At 42.1% G+C, this 17,842-nt stretch overlaps 1 protein-coding gene across 1 annotated transcript in view; it reads right to left on the bottom strand.

Annotated features, from left to right (window-relative positions):
• Positions 1–17,842, bottom strand: part of ablim2 (actin binding LIM protein family, member 2) — a 502,624-nt gene that overhangs the window by 202,109 nt on the left and 282,673 nt on the right. Inside the window, exons 8-11 of the mRNA XM_041204527.1 lie at positions 12,609–12,667; positions 10,960–11,037; positions 4,366–4,512; positions 1,681–1,713 (exon numbers count right to left, since the gene is read on the bottom strand). Of these exons, the coding sequence (XP_041060461.1) occupies positions 1,681–1,713; positions 4,366–4,512; positions 10,960–11,037; positions 12,609–12,667 (317 nt within the window). The remainder of the gene's footprint in view (positions 1–1,680; positions 1,714–4,365; positions 4,513–10,959; positions 11,038–12,608; positions 12,668–17,842) is intronic.

Genomic DNA, 17,842 nt, shown 5'->3' with positions numbered 1-17,842 from the left:
TTTCAAGATGTGTTCTGCACCGGCGTGCAATCACGCTGATGTGGGTGGGTGATCCAACTGGGGCGTGTGGCGGCGGCGGAGTGGGGGGGGGGGAATGACCTTTTCATGAAATGTAGATGTATTAAAATGAGTTTCTCGATGTCTGATGGTGGGGAACGCAGCTCACTATTGACGGTCAGAGCGGACGATTGCAAACTGGTTTCACAACGTCGTGAAACCGATTTCTGGCCTTCTCAGCATATTGTCCGCTCACAACGCTGAACACACCCAATGCCAGCGGGCACAGAGAGTTCCATCCTCTGCTGTCGAGTGCTGGAGTAAAAGAGGTGCTACCTTGTTCTCTCAAAGAACATGTATGTGGGTATTACCTTACAAAGGGAGCTAATTTCTTTAAAAAAAGTATATAAAAATATATGCCCAATCTTCAGGAGTTTTTGATCCCAACTTGAACACCCAGCTGGTTCCCGCATCCATTGATGGCTTGGCCAGTGCACAAGGCATACCTCTGCTGACCATGCATCAGGGGCTAATAAAGGTCAATGATGTAAGACAGTAATGGCTTTACTAAAAATTAACTTTCTGCTAAAGATTGGTTAAATAACCTCATGCTTTGTGAGCCGGGACAGTTAGGTTTCTCTTAAAACTTGCTCAACTATAGCATTCTGTAGTTATCATTTTTTTCCAGACGGCACTATCAAATTGAACAAAGCCACAACGTTCAGAAGTGAAACATCTGTGCTTAAAATGTGTTAGCAGAGCATGAGAATTAATGAGTTTTGACCTCTTTTGATAAGACACAAAACGGTTTGGAAGAATGCCAATTTAGCTGATTCCAGCCGAACAGCCAAGGGTATGGAACCACCACAAGGACCCACTCCCCCACCTAAACTGATGGAAACTAACTGAAGGAAGTTTAAAGAAGGTTGAAATTATCAGGGGGCTTGTTCAAACAAAGGGTTCAGCATGTGATAGGGTTAATATTGACCTAAAACAAAAACTAATTGGACTATAAGCCACTGTTACTATACTATCTTGTTTCTTCCTAGAATTAGAGTATCGAAGAAACTGTTAAGGAAACTTTGGTGTTGTACCCATAGGGATGAAGTGACTTGGTCAGTCACTAGAGAACTGCAATTAATGTGAAGTTGATCGGTCTCAGATGATTGTAGGTGTTTTGCTTATTTCATATTTTGGACAATTTATTGTTAGCGTCAAAATTCATAGCAGAGCATAGGTTCATATTGCATGTTTTGATATATTTTGGGTGAGCCGAAAAAAGTTGGATAATTCATCTGGAGTTTAAGTGTATTCCATTATTTCCTGTAATTCTCACGTATGAACCAGAATAAGTAGACTAAAAAATTCAACAATAGTGAGAGAACTCCAATGTTGGAAGTTGTTCTCCCCCACCCAGTGCCTCCTTATATTGATTAGCATGTCTGGGACACACTTAGGTTTGCTCTTCAAGGCCATTCGGGAGCTTTGCTAGTATGTCAGAACTCAGCGCATCAAGGTTCCAGCCAAGTTTCCAGCTCTTCTGGAGTATTCCTGCTGAAGTTACAGCAGAAGTATGTAATAGCCTGTGTGCATGAAATGTGAATGTGTTTCATTTCTCAACATTAACATTTTTCACCTTTATGAGCACAAAAAAGGCACAACAAGAAGGAAGCTATTAATTACCTCAGTTGATGTTGGGTACAGCAGTCGATGTGACTGGAAAAAGAAAGGAAAAAATAAACCTTGTTAACTTATAACTATTGCCAGATCTAAGGTAAATGTGTATAACATCTGGAGGAATGCAGTCCTGTATCAGCAGTATACAGATCAATACAACAGTTTGGTTTTGCCAAATCAAGAAACAATTGTGCAGAATGGCTCGTATTAAAAGAAACAGGACAAAGAGTTCATCTTGTATAAAGTGCTCTCAGACCTAAAACAAGAGACACTCAAAAAAATGGAAACTGGTTGAAACAAAATGGATGACTAAAGTAAGTTCTGTAGAATTTGAAAGGAGTACCCTAGGACAACCTTGAGTATTCACATCCTCTGTATTTTAAAACAAATATATTTATTTTCAAAGGAAAAGTTCTCTTCTATTTACCATTGGGCAGGGTAAACTGAATTATCAGGCCATCATATTCTCAATGTTTTCAAGAGAAACCTAGATGATTCAAATATGTTCACTCATCTGTATATATCATTGTGACTTTTCTAGGCTGATGAACAGGAACATGATGCTTCATCACCTAGCTTTCAGCAGCCATTACTGCTCACTGCTTAAATTGGTAGCATAAGGGGATAGGAGTTATAGTGACAGTCAATGAGCATTACTGCTCAGATATTAATGGGAGCAATTGGGAACTAGGTGTCAGGGAAAGCCTGGAAATCCCATTGGCATGGAAGTCCTGCTGAATTTAATGGCAGGATCTCATCATTTTTTTTTTACACAATTTCTTCTGGCAACCAACCAGACTGGTAGTGTGGGCCTGCAGCTGGTCAGAAAACTCAACAGTCGAAGGATACAGCTGGGGGGTCACTGGGAACAGTCCCTAATAACCAGGAAAGACAGGGGGCTGCTGATCAGGGGGTGGTGGAAGGGGGAGGCGTTAGAAAAGATTGCAGGGCAAAAGGGGGGTTTGCAACAGCAATTGGGAGGGAAAGGAGAATTGGGATAGTTCAGGGGGTTCAAGACTCGGCCAATCGTGGCTAATAATTTGCTTGAGGGCTGGGAGAGAACACTTGCTCCAGTTGGCTACATGACAGGCAGTGCTATAAAAAGCACTTTACTGCTTGACCCCGCTGCTCACATTTTCATTTAGCTGCCAGGTTTGCCGGGACCCGGGAAACCCAGCCGGCCAGCATTAAATTTAAATCAGATCCCCAACTACACTGCTGGAGCCTGATTTAAATATTAGGTGGCGTTTCCTCCTGGGCTATACGTTTCAAATGAAAATGTTCTTCACAGAAACATTAGACACTGAAAAAGGTAAATTTTGCTGCTGCAACATTTTAGAAGAATAAAGGGCATTTTTGGAATTAATAGGTTAGATTTTAGAAGTGTCACTATGCTTGTCATATTGTGTAAACTTGAAAAAAAGACTGCCAGAGCCTCCGCAGTTGTCAGATCTGTGATAAAAAAATCTAAAATAAGAATCAAAAGAGCATATGGCTCTGACTTTTCCATCAATTGCAGGCATATCATGTTCAAAAGCTGTTTGCCACTGTGCTCATACGCAAAATTGAAATTTCTATATGCCTTATTAGATTTTATACATGACTGCATCATTAGCTCTACATTTGTAACTTTTGTAGGCATATCAAATATATATGCATGAACTGGCCAGATATCTATGAATAATTTTGCATTCCATTTATTAAAAACACCTTTGGTCATTCTTATTTGGAATAGAAATTTTCTGTTATAGTTGAATCATTCCTGTTTTGACAAAAATCCATTTTTGAAATTGTTTTATTGATAGAGAAAAAAATGATGGCTCACTGTGTACAGAGAAAAATCACAACAAATAAATCTCATCACATAAAGTATAGATATGCTTTGAAGCCACAGTGAAAGCACGTACATTAGTAGGTACTGGAACTCCTGCCCTGATTTCAGCTGATATGTTGTTCCAACTAGTCACGGAATGACTTCAATCACAGTAGGAAACTATGGAAAATAGCTTGAAATCTAAGTGTATGCTTATGTAATATTTGCACAAATACCAGGCAGCACCTGACCCACATACAGAAGGACAAGCTGTACCTGGTGGAATGATAGGTTTACAGTAATAATTCAAAAAGGCATGTAATACATAACAGATTTTACGTAATGAGCACTAGGGCAGAACAAACAGTCTCTTTGGCCTGGATTTTTCTCTGGACAAGTAATGGAAAGAAATACAATAGTGCATTTAGCTACCTAACATGTGGCTTGTTTTTACATTTCTGTGGGTTATCTTTCTGTGCAAAATATTCAATTAATCACTGGTCAGAGTTTGGTCAGAAATATAACTGACATATAAAGTGGAGGCCAATTGTAAAATAGTGTTTTATTCCTTTGAAAAAGAGAGCAGCTGGTCCTTTAAGGAAAGACAGCAAATGAGAGGTGAATTTGTCCTTATCTACATTGATATAGTTTTATTTTAAAAACTCATGAGACAGACAGTTATCTCTGTTGTCCCAAATTATTTTATTTTGTTCATTCTGTGTTAGATCATTACCAGCACTTTATCTACTGGTCAGTATTATCATGAATTATTTTCCAAAAATACGTGGTACAAAACTGTCCAGTATAAAAATCCAGACCACATCTTCAATAATATTCAAATTCAAAAACTCTTTGAGGACTGCTGAGTTTTTCAGTACCTCCCCAAGGCTATGCCTATCAATAGTGGAGTAATTGATATACGGTGTATAGGAGATCATGTCAGGACGATCAATATTGTAAATGGCCTTAACTTTGGGAAGAGCGGCCAAATCCTTGTAGTCAAGAATCTCATCATCTAGCTTGGCCTAAGAGAGGAAGAACAAAAGAAGGATGCAAGAGATAATGAGCAGGGAACGAAGAAAAGAGGAACAAAAGTAGACAGACAACTATTTCAAATATTGGAACACTGATGTCTCTTTAAAGAAGGCTTAGTGTATACCTCAAAAGAAAAACTGATCAAAATGAATAGCCAAGGGTCATTTGGTACATCTCACACAAATGATTATATATTTGACTATACAAAACATGGCAATTTCCTTGAAGCTGTTCCTGCTCCATTGCTGTAACTTTGTTGGAAAAATGACAGGAGCTTTGTTTATGCATGTAAACAGGATTTTGCAGCACTTTTGGCAAAGTTACAGCAGTAGAAGAAGAAATCCAAGGAAATCAGTGACTTATGTCTGTAGTTAATATACTCGTGCATGAATATAAATATTACAACATAGTTACAGGGTTCCATTTATTATAAAGGAAGAACCCATCCAGTTTAGACAAGGCAAAACGTTCACTTTCAAACTCCTTTTGAAGACTATACTAAGCTTCCAGCATCTAAAATGGTGCCAGAAGTTGTAGGTGTCACTTAAATAATGACATCATAATGTTAAGTATTTTTAAGACCAGATTGCTCTATTATTTATCAATGTACCAGGGCAGTTTCAACTATTTAGTGGAATTTGTTTTTACTTACAGGTGTACGTAAGAAAGCATACTGGGTTAAAATTTCTCCCACGAGAACTTTACTTGTTAATGGACAATCAGAAGAACTCTGATGGGAATTAATGTCAGCTATGCATTACTTACAATTTTAAATAAACCCTGTGAACTAAAGTTACAGGAAAGCTAATGTATGATTAATGGATTTATCTGAATAGATTTATCCTCTACTTGAGCAAAGGCATTAAAATAAATGGGTTAACACTATTGCTAAAATACATGGTAGACAGATTTGAGATAAATGAGTTAAGCTTTACATACTAGTACCACATAGTGTAATTTCAGGGTTGATACATTTTCAAGTCAAAATGTGAGGAGGTCATTGAGTGCTACTAAACTTAGTTTTAAAATAATAATTAGGCTTATACGGTGATGGAGAAATTTGTTTGCTTGGCGGTGCTGCTAAGTTCTAGCAGTGCTAAGCAGGGTATGTCAAGTCCACAGGGGAGTCAGTGCCACAGAAAGCTAATTGCAAGGCCAAGTTGGCATTCTCCATCAATATGTGAACAAACTTCACCCCTTTTCTTTTTCCTTAAATTAATCATCTTACTAAAGATGTGGTATCTGTTTACATGGTCAATGTTTAAGTTTAATTTTCAACTGTTGTAAGGTCACAGTCTCGAATGCAATTTATAGGACACTTGAATAGCTTGCATGTGCACAACATGTGTGGTCATGTCATTAATCACACCTGTGCCATTAAACTTATATGACCAAAAATTCAATAAGGCCTGTTAACAGGGTGTGGGGATCAAACTTTGCCCTTTGAAAATAATGCAGGCAGCACGCAAATTTTGTGCTGTCTACTCATTTCCAAGAATGAAGCGAGCAGCCCAGTGCTAAATGAGCACTGCGAGGCAAGCAGCAATTAAAGCAAACCTGCACTTTTTAAAGCCAACCGGCAGCTCATAAAGGAGAAGTGCATTCTGGCTGCAGCAGCTCATTTAATAAGCTGGAAAACATTTTAGGAGTGGCAGGACAGACCCAGCATGGATGGCAGCACAGTGGTATACAGTCAGGAGGGAATTGCCCTGGGAGTCCTCAACATTGACTCCGGACCCCATGAAGTCTCATGGCATGGACAAGGAAACCTCCTGCTGATTACCACATAGCGCCTTCCCGCAGCTGATGAATCAGTGCTCCTCCATGTTGAACACCACTTGAAGGAAGCACTGAGGGTAGCAAAGAAGCAGTATGCACTCTGGGTGGGAACTTCAATGTCCATCCGTAGCACCACTACTGAACGAGCTGGCCGAGTCCTAAAGGACATAGCTGCTAGATTGTGTCTGCGGCAGATGGTGAGGGAATCAACAAAAGGGAAAAACATACTTGACCTCATCCTCACCAATCTGCCTGCCCCAAAAGCATCTGTCCACGTCAGTATCAGTAGGAGTGACCACTGCACAGTTGGTGTGGAGAAGAAGTCCAGTCTTCACATTGCGGATACCCTCCATCATGTTGTGTGGCACTACCACTGTGCTAAATGGGGTAGATTTCGAACAGATCTAGCATCTCAAGACTGGGTACCCATGAGGTGCCAGGGGCCATCAGCAGCAGCAAAATTATACATGAACACAATTTGTAACCTGATGGCCCGGCATATCCCCCTCTCTACCATTACCATCAAGCCAGGGGATCAACCCTGGCTCAATGAAGAGTGCAGGAGGGCATGACAGGAGCAGCATTTTCAGGACATACCTAAAAATGAGGTGTCAACCTGGTGAAGCTACAACACAGGACTACTTGCATGCCAAACAGCATAAGCAGCAAGTGATAGGTAGAGCTAAGTGATCCCACAATCAACGGATCAGATCTAAGCTCTGCAGTCCTGCCACATCCAGTTGTGAATGGTGGTGAACAATTAAACAACTCACTGGGGGAGGAAGCTCCACAAATATCCCCATCCTCAATGATGGGGAAGCCCAGCACATCAGTGGAAAAGATAAGGCTGAAACATTTGTTATAATCTTCAGCCGGGTGTGCCGAATGGATGATCCATCTTGGCCTCCTCTGGAGGTCCCCACCATCACAGATGCCAGTCTTCAGCTAATTTGATTTACTCCATGTGATATCAAGAAATAGCTAAGGTACTGGATAGTGCAAAGTCTATGAGCCCTGACAATATTCTGGCAATAGTGAAGATTTGTACTCCAGATCTTGCCGCATCCCTAGCCAAGCTGTTCTAACATAGCTACAACACTGGCATCTACCCGGCTATGTGGAAAATTGCCCAGGTATGTCCTACACACAAAAAGGTCAAATCCAACCCAGCCAATTACAACCCCATCAGTCTCCTCTCCATCATTAGTAAAGTAATGGAAGTGGCACTTGCTTAGCAATAACCTGCTCACTGATGCCCAGTTTGAGTTCTGCCAGGACCACTCAGCTCCTGATCTCATTACAGCCTTGGTTCAAACATGGGCAAAAGAGCTGAGCTCCCAAGGTGATGTGAGAGTGACTACCCTTGACATCAAGGCAGCATTTGACAGAGTGTGGCATCAAGGAGCCCTAGCAAAACTGGAGTCAATGGGAATCAGGGTGAAAACTCTCTAATGGTTGGAATCATACCTAGCACAAAGGAAGATGGTTGTGGATGTTGGAGGTCAGTCATCTCAGCTCCAGGGCATCACTGCAGGAGTTCCTCAGGGTAGTGTCCTCGGTCCAGCTATCTTCAGCTGCTTCATCAATGACCTTTCTTCTATCATAAGGTCAGAAGTGGAGATGTTTGCTGATGATTGCACGATGTTCAGCACCATTCACAACTCCTCAGATACTGAAGCAGGCCATGTCCAAATGCAGCAACATCTGGGCAATATCCAAGCTTGGGCTGACATGTGGCAAGTAACATTCATGCCACACAAGTGCCAGGCAAAGACCATCTCCAGCAAGAGCGAATCTAGACATCGCCCCTTGACGTTCAATGGCATTACCATTGCTGAATCCCCCACTATCAACATCCTGAGGGTTATCATTGACTAGAAACTGAACTGGGCTAGCCATATAAGTACTGTGGCTACAAGAGTAGGTCAGAGGCTAGGAATCCTGCGATGAGTAACTCACCTCCTGACTCCCCAAAGCCTGTCCACCATCTACAAGGCACAAGTCAGAAATGTGATGAAATAATTCCCGCTTGCCCAGGTGAGTGCAGCTCCAACAACACTCAAGAAGCTTGACAATGTCCAGGATAAAGCAGCCCGCTTGATTGGCACCACATCCACAAATATTCACTCCCTCCACCACCGACGCACAGCAGCAGCAATGTGTACCATCTACAAGATGCACTGCAGGAATTCATCTAGGCCCCTTATATAGCACCTTCCAAACCCACAATCACTACCATCTAGAAGGTCAAGGGCAGCAGATAGATGGGAACACCACCACCTGGGAATTCCCCTCCAAGCCACTCACCATGCTGACTTGGAAATATATCACCATTCCTTCACTGTCACTGGGTCAAAATCCTGGAACTCCCTTCCTAAAGTACTGTGGGTGTAACTACACCACACGGACTGCAGCGGTTCAAGAAGGCAGCTCACCACCACCTTCTCAAGGTCAGCTAGGGATGGGTAATAAATGCTGGCCCAGCCAATGAAGCTCACATCCTGTGAATGAATAAAAAAAATGGACATGCATGGCTGCTCCCTCTTCACCATCCTGGGGAGATGTTGATCAGCATTAATGACATGGTGTTGCTGAAGCCATCCACCATGACGATATATTCCTGCCTTTAGGACCTTCTGAATTCTCATTTCATCCTGATCCCGCAATCTGGCATGAAGTAGAAGCTGCAAATGGTATAATCATGCACCTCTTGCTTTTACCCCACATTCCCTACCCCAATCCCAACCATCCCCTTTTGCATTTATGCTTTCAGATACTCAGGAACTGCTGCCTGGCCAGCCAGTGGTGTCTGAGGATGAAGGCCCAGTGGGACAACAGAGCCTTGAGGAAGAAACACTGTCACTTGATCTGATCCCTGTAGCCACCAGCTCAGATGCTGGCACTGCACATGCCTTAAGAGTGTTGTATAGAGGCAGGATCTGCATCTGTGAGTCAGCAGGCATGAATGGGCTGCAGCCAGACCCAAGGAAAGGATATATCTGAGGCTGCAGGTCTGAGTCGGGGAGTTGGCACAGTTATGTGATCACTTCCTTGGTCAAGCACAGCCACTAAAGCACTGCTCCTGGCTTAGAAGCACGTGGGAGATATATTTTCTGAGGACCCTCAGTGGGTATGGCCTCCTGCTGACAGCCCTCTTCCTCTTGCCACTGCAAGCAGCTTATCTTTTCAGCTGACTTTACCCTATTTATCTGTGGTGCTGCAGTTCAAGGGAAGGTACAGTGCACCATGTTGAGAACAAAGTGGCGTATTCAGGGGCTTTAAAAATGCACAAAGATCCTTTCAAAGTTCCAGCACTAATCCATCCCGGCTCAAAGAACCTCTGTCAATTCCTGCAACAACATACTAATTCCACTACTCTGCAGCAGCAAGTAGATAATTAGAAGCACCTGATCTGCAAGTTGGATGGTAATGCCTTTAAAGAGCGCTGGTTGGGGTTGGGGAGGGGGGAGCGGTCAGCGGGGGCAGGGGGAATTCTTTGTGCAGCTGAATGTACATTCAGCTATGCATGTTAAAGGCAGCAAGATTGAGGTCAAATCAAGTGTTACATGCTGACTGACGTCATGATCTTCCTACTCTACACATTTCCAGTGCATGTACCAAATGCCTGTACTAGCATCCTTCACAACATGGTTATCAGTGCTGGAAGTCATTGAGAGCAGAGTCCACACTATTCTTTATTCCTCAGCCAGCTCCTGTAGTGCCTGCGAAACCAGCGGTGCTCTGCAGCTAAATTTTGCGGCTGCAAACTTTGAACAAGAAGGCACAACAAACACATTGTGGGCCACCGAGTATTTGTTCAGTAACATGTAGATAGCAGTTAAGATAAAATGGTCAAATTAGAATACTGCTTATGGATGGTGACTTAATTTTCTGATTAAAGTCAAGAAATTTTGACTTGAAAAACATATAAGCTCTGAAGCTACGTAATGTGATATAGGTATACAAAGCTAATACATTTACCAGAAATCAATCTTCCATTAATAAGCTGGATTGTAATTATTAAACAAATATCCCTGTTAGCTTCATATTAGCATAATATTACCTGCTTAAGAAATTAAGTTTTCAAAAAGTAGCATGCATTTGCTGTTTTAATGTTTTACTTTCTACATCCCTTCTCACCTGCCTCTTCACATACCACCCCCCCTCCCCCCTCCCCCCCCCACCACCCCCACCCCCACCCCCCTCAACCCCACCCAGTCCAAGTTAGGTAGCCAGGTAGAGAATAGTTGAGCTTGCAAGCATCTCCAAAGGCACCATCTGTGTTGCTCTTAGGATTAGTCCAATAGAAAATGTGTTTCAGCCTTACATACAGGGCTGCATATCGCTCAACTTTTAAACCTCTGGCAACAATCCAAGCTAAGACTGATGGAATTTCCCTCGTGACGAACCACAGTTTTAACCAATAAAACCACTTTGATTTGATCTCAGGTCTTTTTATTGGGGGATAAATATTCCTATCCTCTAAGTACTTGGCTTATTTACCTTATCATTTCTCATATGCACAAACTTTCAAAATATTCATTTGTGTTAATTTTTGTAAGAATTTTGTAGCAGAAATATTTGAAAATATCTAACATGTTATGGCATTACTGGAGATGAGTATCTATTGTCTAAAAGGTACTGTTGAATAAACTTACATATATAATACGGCTTGGGGACCCTGAAGTACTTGAGGCTGGAGCAGATGTGATGCTCTCAGAAGAAGTATGGGTGATCTAGAGGCAAAGCAACAATATTTCATACACACCTTCAATATCAAAATTAGAAGCTATGCCCAATCCTCTAAATAAGTGGAAAATGTACACCTAAAACATGATGCTTAGGCTTTTCATATGAAGTAGTTGTTTCCTGACTTCACCAGTATTCATGTTCGCATTCTGACAGTGATAATGCATTGATCCATGTAAATCTCAAGCCTTCACCCATTATTGTCTTACTCCAGAATCACACTGAATGTCTTATTGGTGAAGCAAGCAAATCATAACAACACTAAGATAAAAGCAAAATATTGCGGATTCTAGAAAGCTGAAATAAAAACAAAAAATGCTGCAAAAATTCAGTAGGTCTGGCAGCATCTGTGGAGATGCTGCCAAACCTGCTGAGATTTTCCAGCATTTTCTGTTTTTATATCATAACAACACTGTTCTTCCTCTTTATTTTCTGCACATAATTCTGCTTTGAAGTGTAAGATTTATTTCAATTTGAGAACTGTGAACATTTACAACACAGAAAAAATATTATTTGGCTCATTGTACCTTTGCTAGCTATTTGCTAGTGCAATTAAAAACTAATTCCACTATCTTTTATCTTTCTCTGCTCCAAAATTTATCCAATTTTTCTCTATAGACTGCTTTATAGTCTGTGTCAACCATTCACTGTGGCAAAATACTTTGTGCTCTGAACAACCTTCCGTGTAAAGAAATTTCTCCTCATCTGTCTCCTTTCTCTCATGGTGATTATTTTAAATTGTTGACCCCTCATCAGATGAAAAAAGGAAATAGTCTTTCCCAATTTACCTTTTCTTGGTACGGTATGGCTTCATGCTTCCACATCTCAGAGTTTATTTAATTCAATTGGTTTCTGCCCCCAGGGAAGGCTGTATGAAGTCCGTAGGATAGCAACTGGTTCACCCCCAATTTAGTTATTTGCATCTAATACAGGATCTACCAGTTAATTGTTGTTTTATATTCAATTATTCCATGCATTCACTTAAACGTCACATACGTACGATTATTTATGTGGAATATCTTTTCTTCAGTGTTTATTAAATGTCATATGTGCACAGTTGTTTGTTAGATACATGTGGTACTTGTGTATATAATATTAATTTCCTTTCCCCTCTACTCTAAACCATATGAAAAAAAGCTGCTCATCGCAGTAATGGGAATCTTAAAACGATTACATTAATGGCATTATATAAATACCAATTGCTGAAATTTTAAAACCTAACCAACACAATAAATCTATGTTAATAGCTCATATTAGAAGCTGACAAATCAAACCTGCAATGTTGCAAAACATGACAATCAGCAATAAAAAAGTTCTACCAGAATTAACGAAGAGTAATCAGTTATTGGAATTTGATCAATCATGCCAGAGTATGGTAAATATTAAAACTTTGGGCAGAGTTTTCCAGCCCCATTGCAGTGGAGATGCGGCAGTAAAATGTGATAAGCCATTCAAAAGTCCATTGACTTCGGTGGGACCGTAAAATCCCACCGGCGTAAAGTTCTGCCCTTAGGATTTTAACTCACATACGGATATGCTTATGCTTCTTTCTCCTTACCTTTTGTTTTTCTTCAGCCCTGGCAGCCTGTTTACAGACTGGGTGCCAGATTAAAATACCTGCAGCAAATGAGAAACAAGTAATAAAATGTAATGGTAAACATTGGAAAATTATTAGTAATTTTCTACTTAATTTAAATAAAGTACATACTTTTGTTATTTATAGCCAATTTTACATTTTTTTCACTTTCCACACAGTTCCACTCACTGTGCACAAACAGCCTAAAGATAATTAGTGGATTGAGGCATCTGAGAAAAGTGTCAATAGTGCTATTACAACAAATTAAAGCAAAGGAAGAATGCGTAAATAGGAATTTTGCCTGCTATATAGATGGGTTCAAGATAGTACAAAAGGGGATGGCCTATTCCAAATGGGAGGATTACAGTGTACAAGCAAATGCATGAGGTTATTTCTTTTGGAATCTTGACTGTGCCAGTTGGCATTTAGTGAGAAGTAGAAACAAGTAAAATAAATTCCGACAGAACAGAACTTAAATGCTACTTGTTCATATAATACCATGGGTGTGGTGTTCCTTTTACCCGGAGTACAGGGTCATTGCACCCGCACCACTGATTCGTCCTTGGCCTGTCTGCCTTGCTGATGCCTAGGATGTCAAGTAGATAGATCTCTCACAGTACCTCAGACACTGGAAGAGTTTTTGGGTGTTTCAAGTGCTGGTTCTGGTGAAGGTTTTGCCATTGAAGATTGGGCTTGTGAAGGATCGGAATTCCTTTCAGCTTTCATCAAGCCCCATCATTTGTATGTCCTCCATTTTGCCAACCTTTCTTTGCCAGTGTTTGCTGGTATGGCTACTTCTAGCGGTTTCTCTAGTGGTGATGGGTTTTTACAGGCTGAGGGTGCTAGCCCCATACCAAACACACCTCCTTTTTCAACCAGGCTTGGGATTGGCTTTGGCAGAGACAGACACAGAGGAGGAGAAAGACGAATTCTATCACCAATTGCAGGAAACTTTGGACAAGATACCGAGCTATGATATCAAGCGACTGATAGGTGGCCTAAATGCTAAGCTTGATGGCAACCGGTGAGGACTGAACAGTACAATCAGGCCTCATGGGTCAATGCGTATGCTCAATGGAAATGGTGAGCGTCTGCTGGCCCTCTGCAGCAGCATTGGGCTCAGCATTGGGAATACTTTCTTCAAACACAAAGATACCTACAAAAAATCATGGAGATCTCCAGGCGATAACATCCTGAATGAGACTGATTATATATGCATCAGCAACAGGTGGAGGACATCCGTACAAGATGTCCAGGCTTGTCAAGGTGCTGATGCAAGATCTGACCATCACCTTGTGTTAGGCAAGATCCACCTGAAGGCAACAACTACGAAGTCACAAAGGCCATTTACGATCGAGAAACTGAAGGAAAAGTAAATGTTGGACAGTTTCCAGCTGTCACTCTCCAACTGATTTAAAGTACCACTGAGATCAGGCAACATCGAGGAACAGTAAGAAATCTTCAAAAGAGGGATTGAGGAGAGTGCAGGAGACACTAGTGGATGAAGGAGAGGAACCAACAAGGAACAATGGATCACTAACCCAATGTGGAACATAAGGGACTGCCTGGAGTAAGCGATAGCCTGGAACAGGTGACTACCTGGAGTAAGCGACAATCCGAAGTAAGCGACAGCCTGGAATAAGCAACAGCCTGCAGTGAGTGATGGCCTGGAGTAAGCGACAGCCTGAAGCAGGCAACTGCCTGGAGTAAGCGACTGCCTGGAGCAAGCGACTGCCTGGAGTAAGCGACTGCATGGAGTAAGCGACGGTCTGGAGTAAGCGACTGTCTGGAGTAAGCAACAGCCTGGAATAATCGACAGCCTCCAGTAAGCAACTGCCTGGAATAAGCGATAGCCTGGAGTGGGCGACAGCCTGGCGTAGGCAACTGCCTGGAGTAGACAACTGCCTGGAGTAGGCGACTGCCTTGGAGTAAGCGACTGCCTGGAATAAGCGACTGCCTGGAATAAGCGACTGCCTGGAGTAGGCGACTGCCTGGCGTAAGCGACAGTATGGAGTAAGCGACTGCCTGGAGTAAGTGACAGCCTGGAATAGGTGACTACCTGGAGTAAGTGACAACCTGGAGTAGGCGACTGCCTGGAGTAAGCGACTGCCTGGAATAAGCGACAGAATGGAGTAAGCGACTGCCTGGAGTAAGCGACTGCCTGGAGTAAGTGACAGCCTGGAGTAAGCGACAACCTGGAGTAGGCGACTGCCTGGAGTAGGCGACTGCCTGGAATAAGTGACAGAATGGAGTAAGCGACTGCCTGGAGTAAGCGACAGCCTGGAATAAGTGACAGAATGGAATAAGCGACTGCCTGGAGTAAGCGACAGCCTGGAATAGGTGACTACCTGGAGTAAGCGACAACCTGGAGTAGGCGACTGCCTGGAGTAGGCGACTGCCTGGAATAAGCAACTGCCTGGAGTAAGCGACAGTCTGGAATAGGTGACTACCTGGAGTAAGCAACACTCTGGAATAAGTGACAGCATATAGTAAGCGATTGCCTGGAGTAAGCGACTGCCTAGAGTAAGCGACTGCCTAGAGTAAGCGACTGCCTGGAGTAGGCGACAGTCTGGAGTAAGCAACAGCCTGGAGTAGGTGACTGTCTGGAGTAAGCGACCGCCTGGAACAGGCGACTAGCTGGAGTAAGCGACAGTCTGGAGTAAGCGACAGCCTGGAGTAGGCGACTGCCTGGAGTAAGTGACAGTCTGCAGTAAGCAACTGCCTGGAGTAAGAGGGAATGGCTGGATAATTCTGAGGTGCAGAGGGATGTGGGTGCTGTAGCACATGAGTTACAAAAAGTTAGTATTCAGGTACAGCAAGTAATTAAGAAGGCTGAAACAAAAACAGAAAATGCTGGAAAAACTCATCAGGTCTAACAGCATCTGTGGAGAGGAAAAAAAGAGTTAACGTTTCACGTCCTTATGACTCTTCTTCCGCGCTAAAGAGAAGTAAAAATATAACTTTACACTGTTTAAGGGGGGTGGAGCAAGTGAAGCTGGATAGAAAGCCAGTGATAGGTGGAGGCAATGGAGAGATTGCCAGAGATGTCATGGACAGAAGGACAAAGGGGTGTTAATGATAGTGATACTGGCTAAAAGAGGCAGTAATGGTGGTATTAAGGTCAGAGAGCAGAATGTGATAATGGCAGGACAAAGGTAAGCGCTCTGGAAAGAACAACATGAACAGGGGTCAGATGGCCCTTGTGGGGATGGGGTGTAGGGAGGAGACAGTGATGGGAAAAAAGATTGAAAATAGGATAAAAGGTGGGGATAAAACAATGAATAAAAATAAATTTAACTAAAAATAAAAATAAGTGGATAAAAATAAAAATTAAAAAATTAAGATTAAGAAATGACAAAGAACATCGAAAAAAAGGGGGAAAAGGGGCTGAGGAGGGAGGTGAGACTTCCTGGTTTGAAGTTGTTGAACTCAATGTTAAATCTGGAAGACTGTGAAGCGCCTAATCTCCTTGTGCTTTACAGCCTTCCGGATTTAAAGTGGAGTTCAACAACTTCAGACCACAAACTCTCTCTTCCATCCTCAGCCCCTTTATATCTCTTTTTTCAATATTCATTCTCATTTCTTAATTTATATTTTTTCATTTTTATTTTTTATCCACTTATTTTTATTTAAATTCATTTTTATTCATTGTTTTATCCCCACCTTTTATCCTATTTTCAATCTTTTCCCCCACCATTGTCCCCACCCCCACCCCACCCCCACAAGGGCCATCTGTCCCTTGTTCATATTGTTCTTTCCAGAGTACTTATCATTGTCCTGCCATTATCACATTCTGCTCTCTGACCTTAATGCCACCATCAGCACTTCCTTTAGCCAGTATCACTATCATCAACAGCCCTTTGTACTTTTGTCCATGACATCTCTGGTAATCTTTCCTTTGCCTCCACCTATCACTGGCCTTCTATCCAGCTTCACCTGCTCCACCCCCTTTAAACAATATAAATCTCATTACATTTTTACTTCTCCTTAGCTCTGAAGAAGAGTCATATGGACTCAAAATGGTAACTTTGTATTTTTTCTCTCCACAGATGTTGTTAGACCTGCTGAGATTTTCCAGCATTTTCTGTTTTTGTTTCATATTTCCAGCATCTGCAGTATTTTGCTTTTAATTAAGAAGGCTAATGGAATGCTATTCTTTATTCTGAGAGGGATTGAACATAAAAGTAAGGATGTTATGCTTCAGTTATACAGGGCATTGGTGAGACCTCGCCTCGAATGCTGTATGCAGTTCTGGTCTCCTTTTTTAAGGAAGGATATAAATGCATTGGAGACGGTTCAAAGGAGGTTTACTAGATTGATACCTGGAAGGAGGAAAGGTTGGACAAACTGGGCTTGTTTCCACAGGAGTTTAGAAGAGTGAGGGGTGATTTGATTGAAGTATACAAGATCCTGAACGGCCTTGACAAAAGGACGTTTCTTCTTGTGGGTGAGTCCATAACTATGGGGCACTTTTATAAAATCAGGGGTCACCTTTTTAGGACAAAGATGAGGAGAATTTTTTTCTCTCAGAGGGTTGTGCGACTTTGGAACTCTCTGCCTCAGAAGGTGGTGGAGGCAGGGTCAGTGAGTATTTTTAAGGTGGAAGTAGATAGATTTTTGTTAGGCAAGGGAATCAAAGATTATCGGGGTTAGATGGGAATGTGGAAATCGAAACACAAGAAGATCAACCATGATCTTATTGAATGGCAGAGCAGGCTTGAGGGGCCGAGTGGTCTACTCCTGTTCCTATTCCTTATGTTCTTATGCCTCCGCCGTATGAGTGCACCAGGCCGCACAATGTGGAGGCACAGAATGAAGTACTTCACACATGAACATAAGAAATAGCAGCAGAAGTAGGCCATTTGGCCCCTCGACCCTGCTCCGCAACTCATTAAAATTATGGCTGATCTGTTTGTGTTTCAAATCCACATTCCCATCTACCCCCAATAACGTTTGATTCCCTTGCCTAACAAGAATCCATCTACCTCTGCCTTAAAAATATTCAATGATCCCGCTTCTATCGTCTTCTGAGACAGAGAGTTCCAAAGTTGTACAACCCTCTAAGAGAAATTTCTCCTCATCTCTGTCCTAAAAGTGCGACCCCTAATTTTAAAATAGTGCCCCATAATTCTGGATTCACTTGCCAGATGAAATATCCTTTCTACGTCCACCTTGTCAATATCGTTCAGGACCTTATATACTTCAATTGAGTCACC

This window comes from Carcharodon carcharias, chromosome 1, assembly GCF_017639515.1.
Source record: "Carcharodon carcharias isolate sCarCar2 chromosome 1, sCarCar2.pri, whole genome shotgun sequence".
NCBI lineage: Eukaryota > Metazoa > Chordata > Chondrichthyes > Lamniformes > Lamnidae > Carcharodon > Carcharodon carcharias.
The sequence above is the reverse complement of the archived record's forward strand: the minus strand, read 5'-3'. Positions and strand labels throughout refer to the sequence as shown.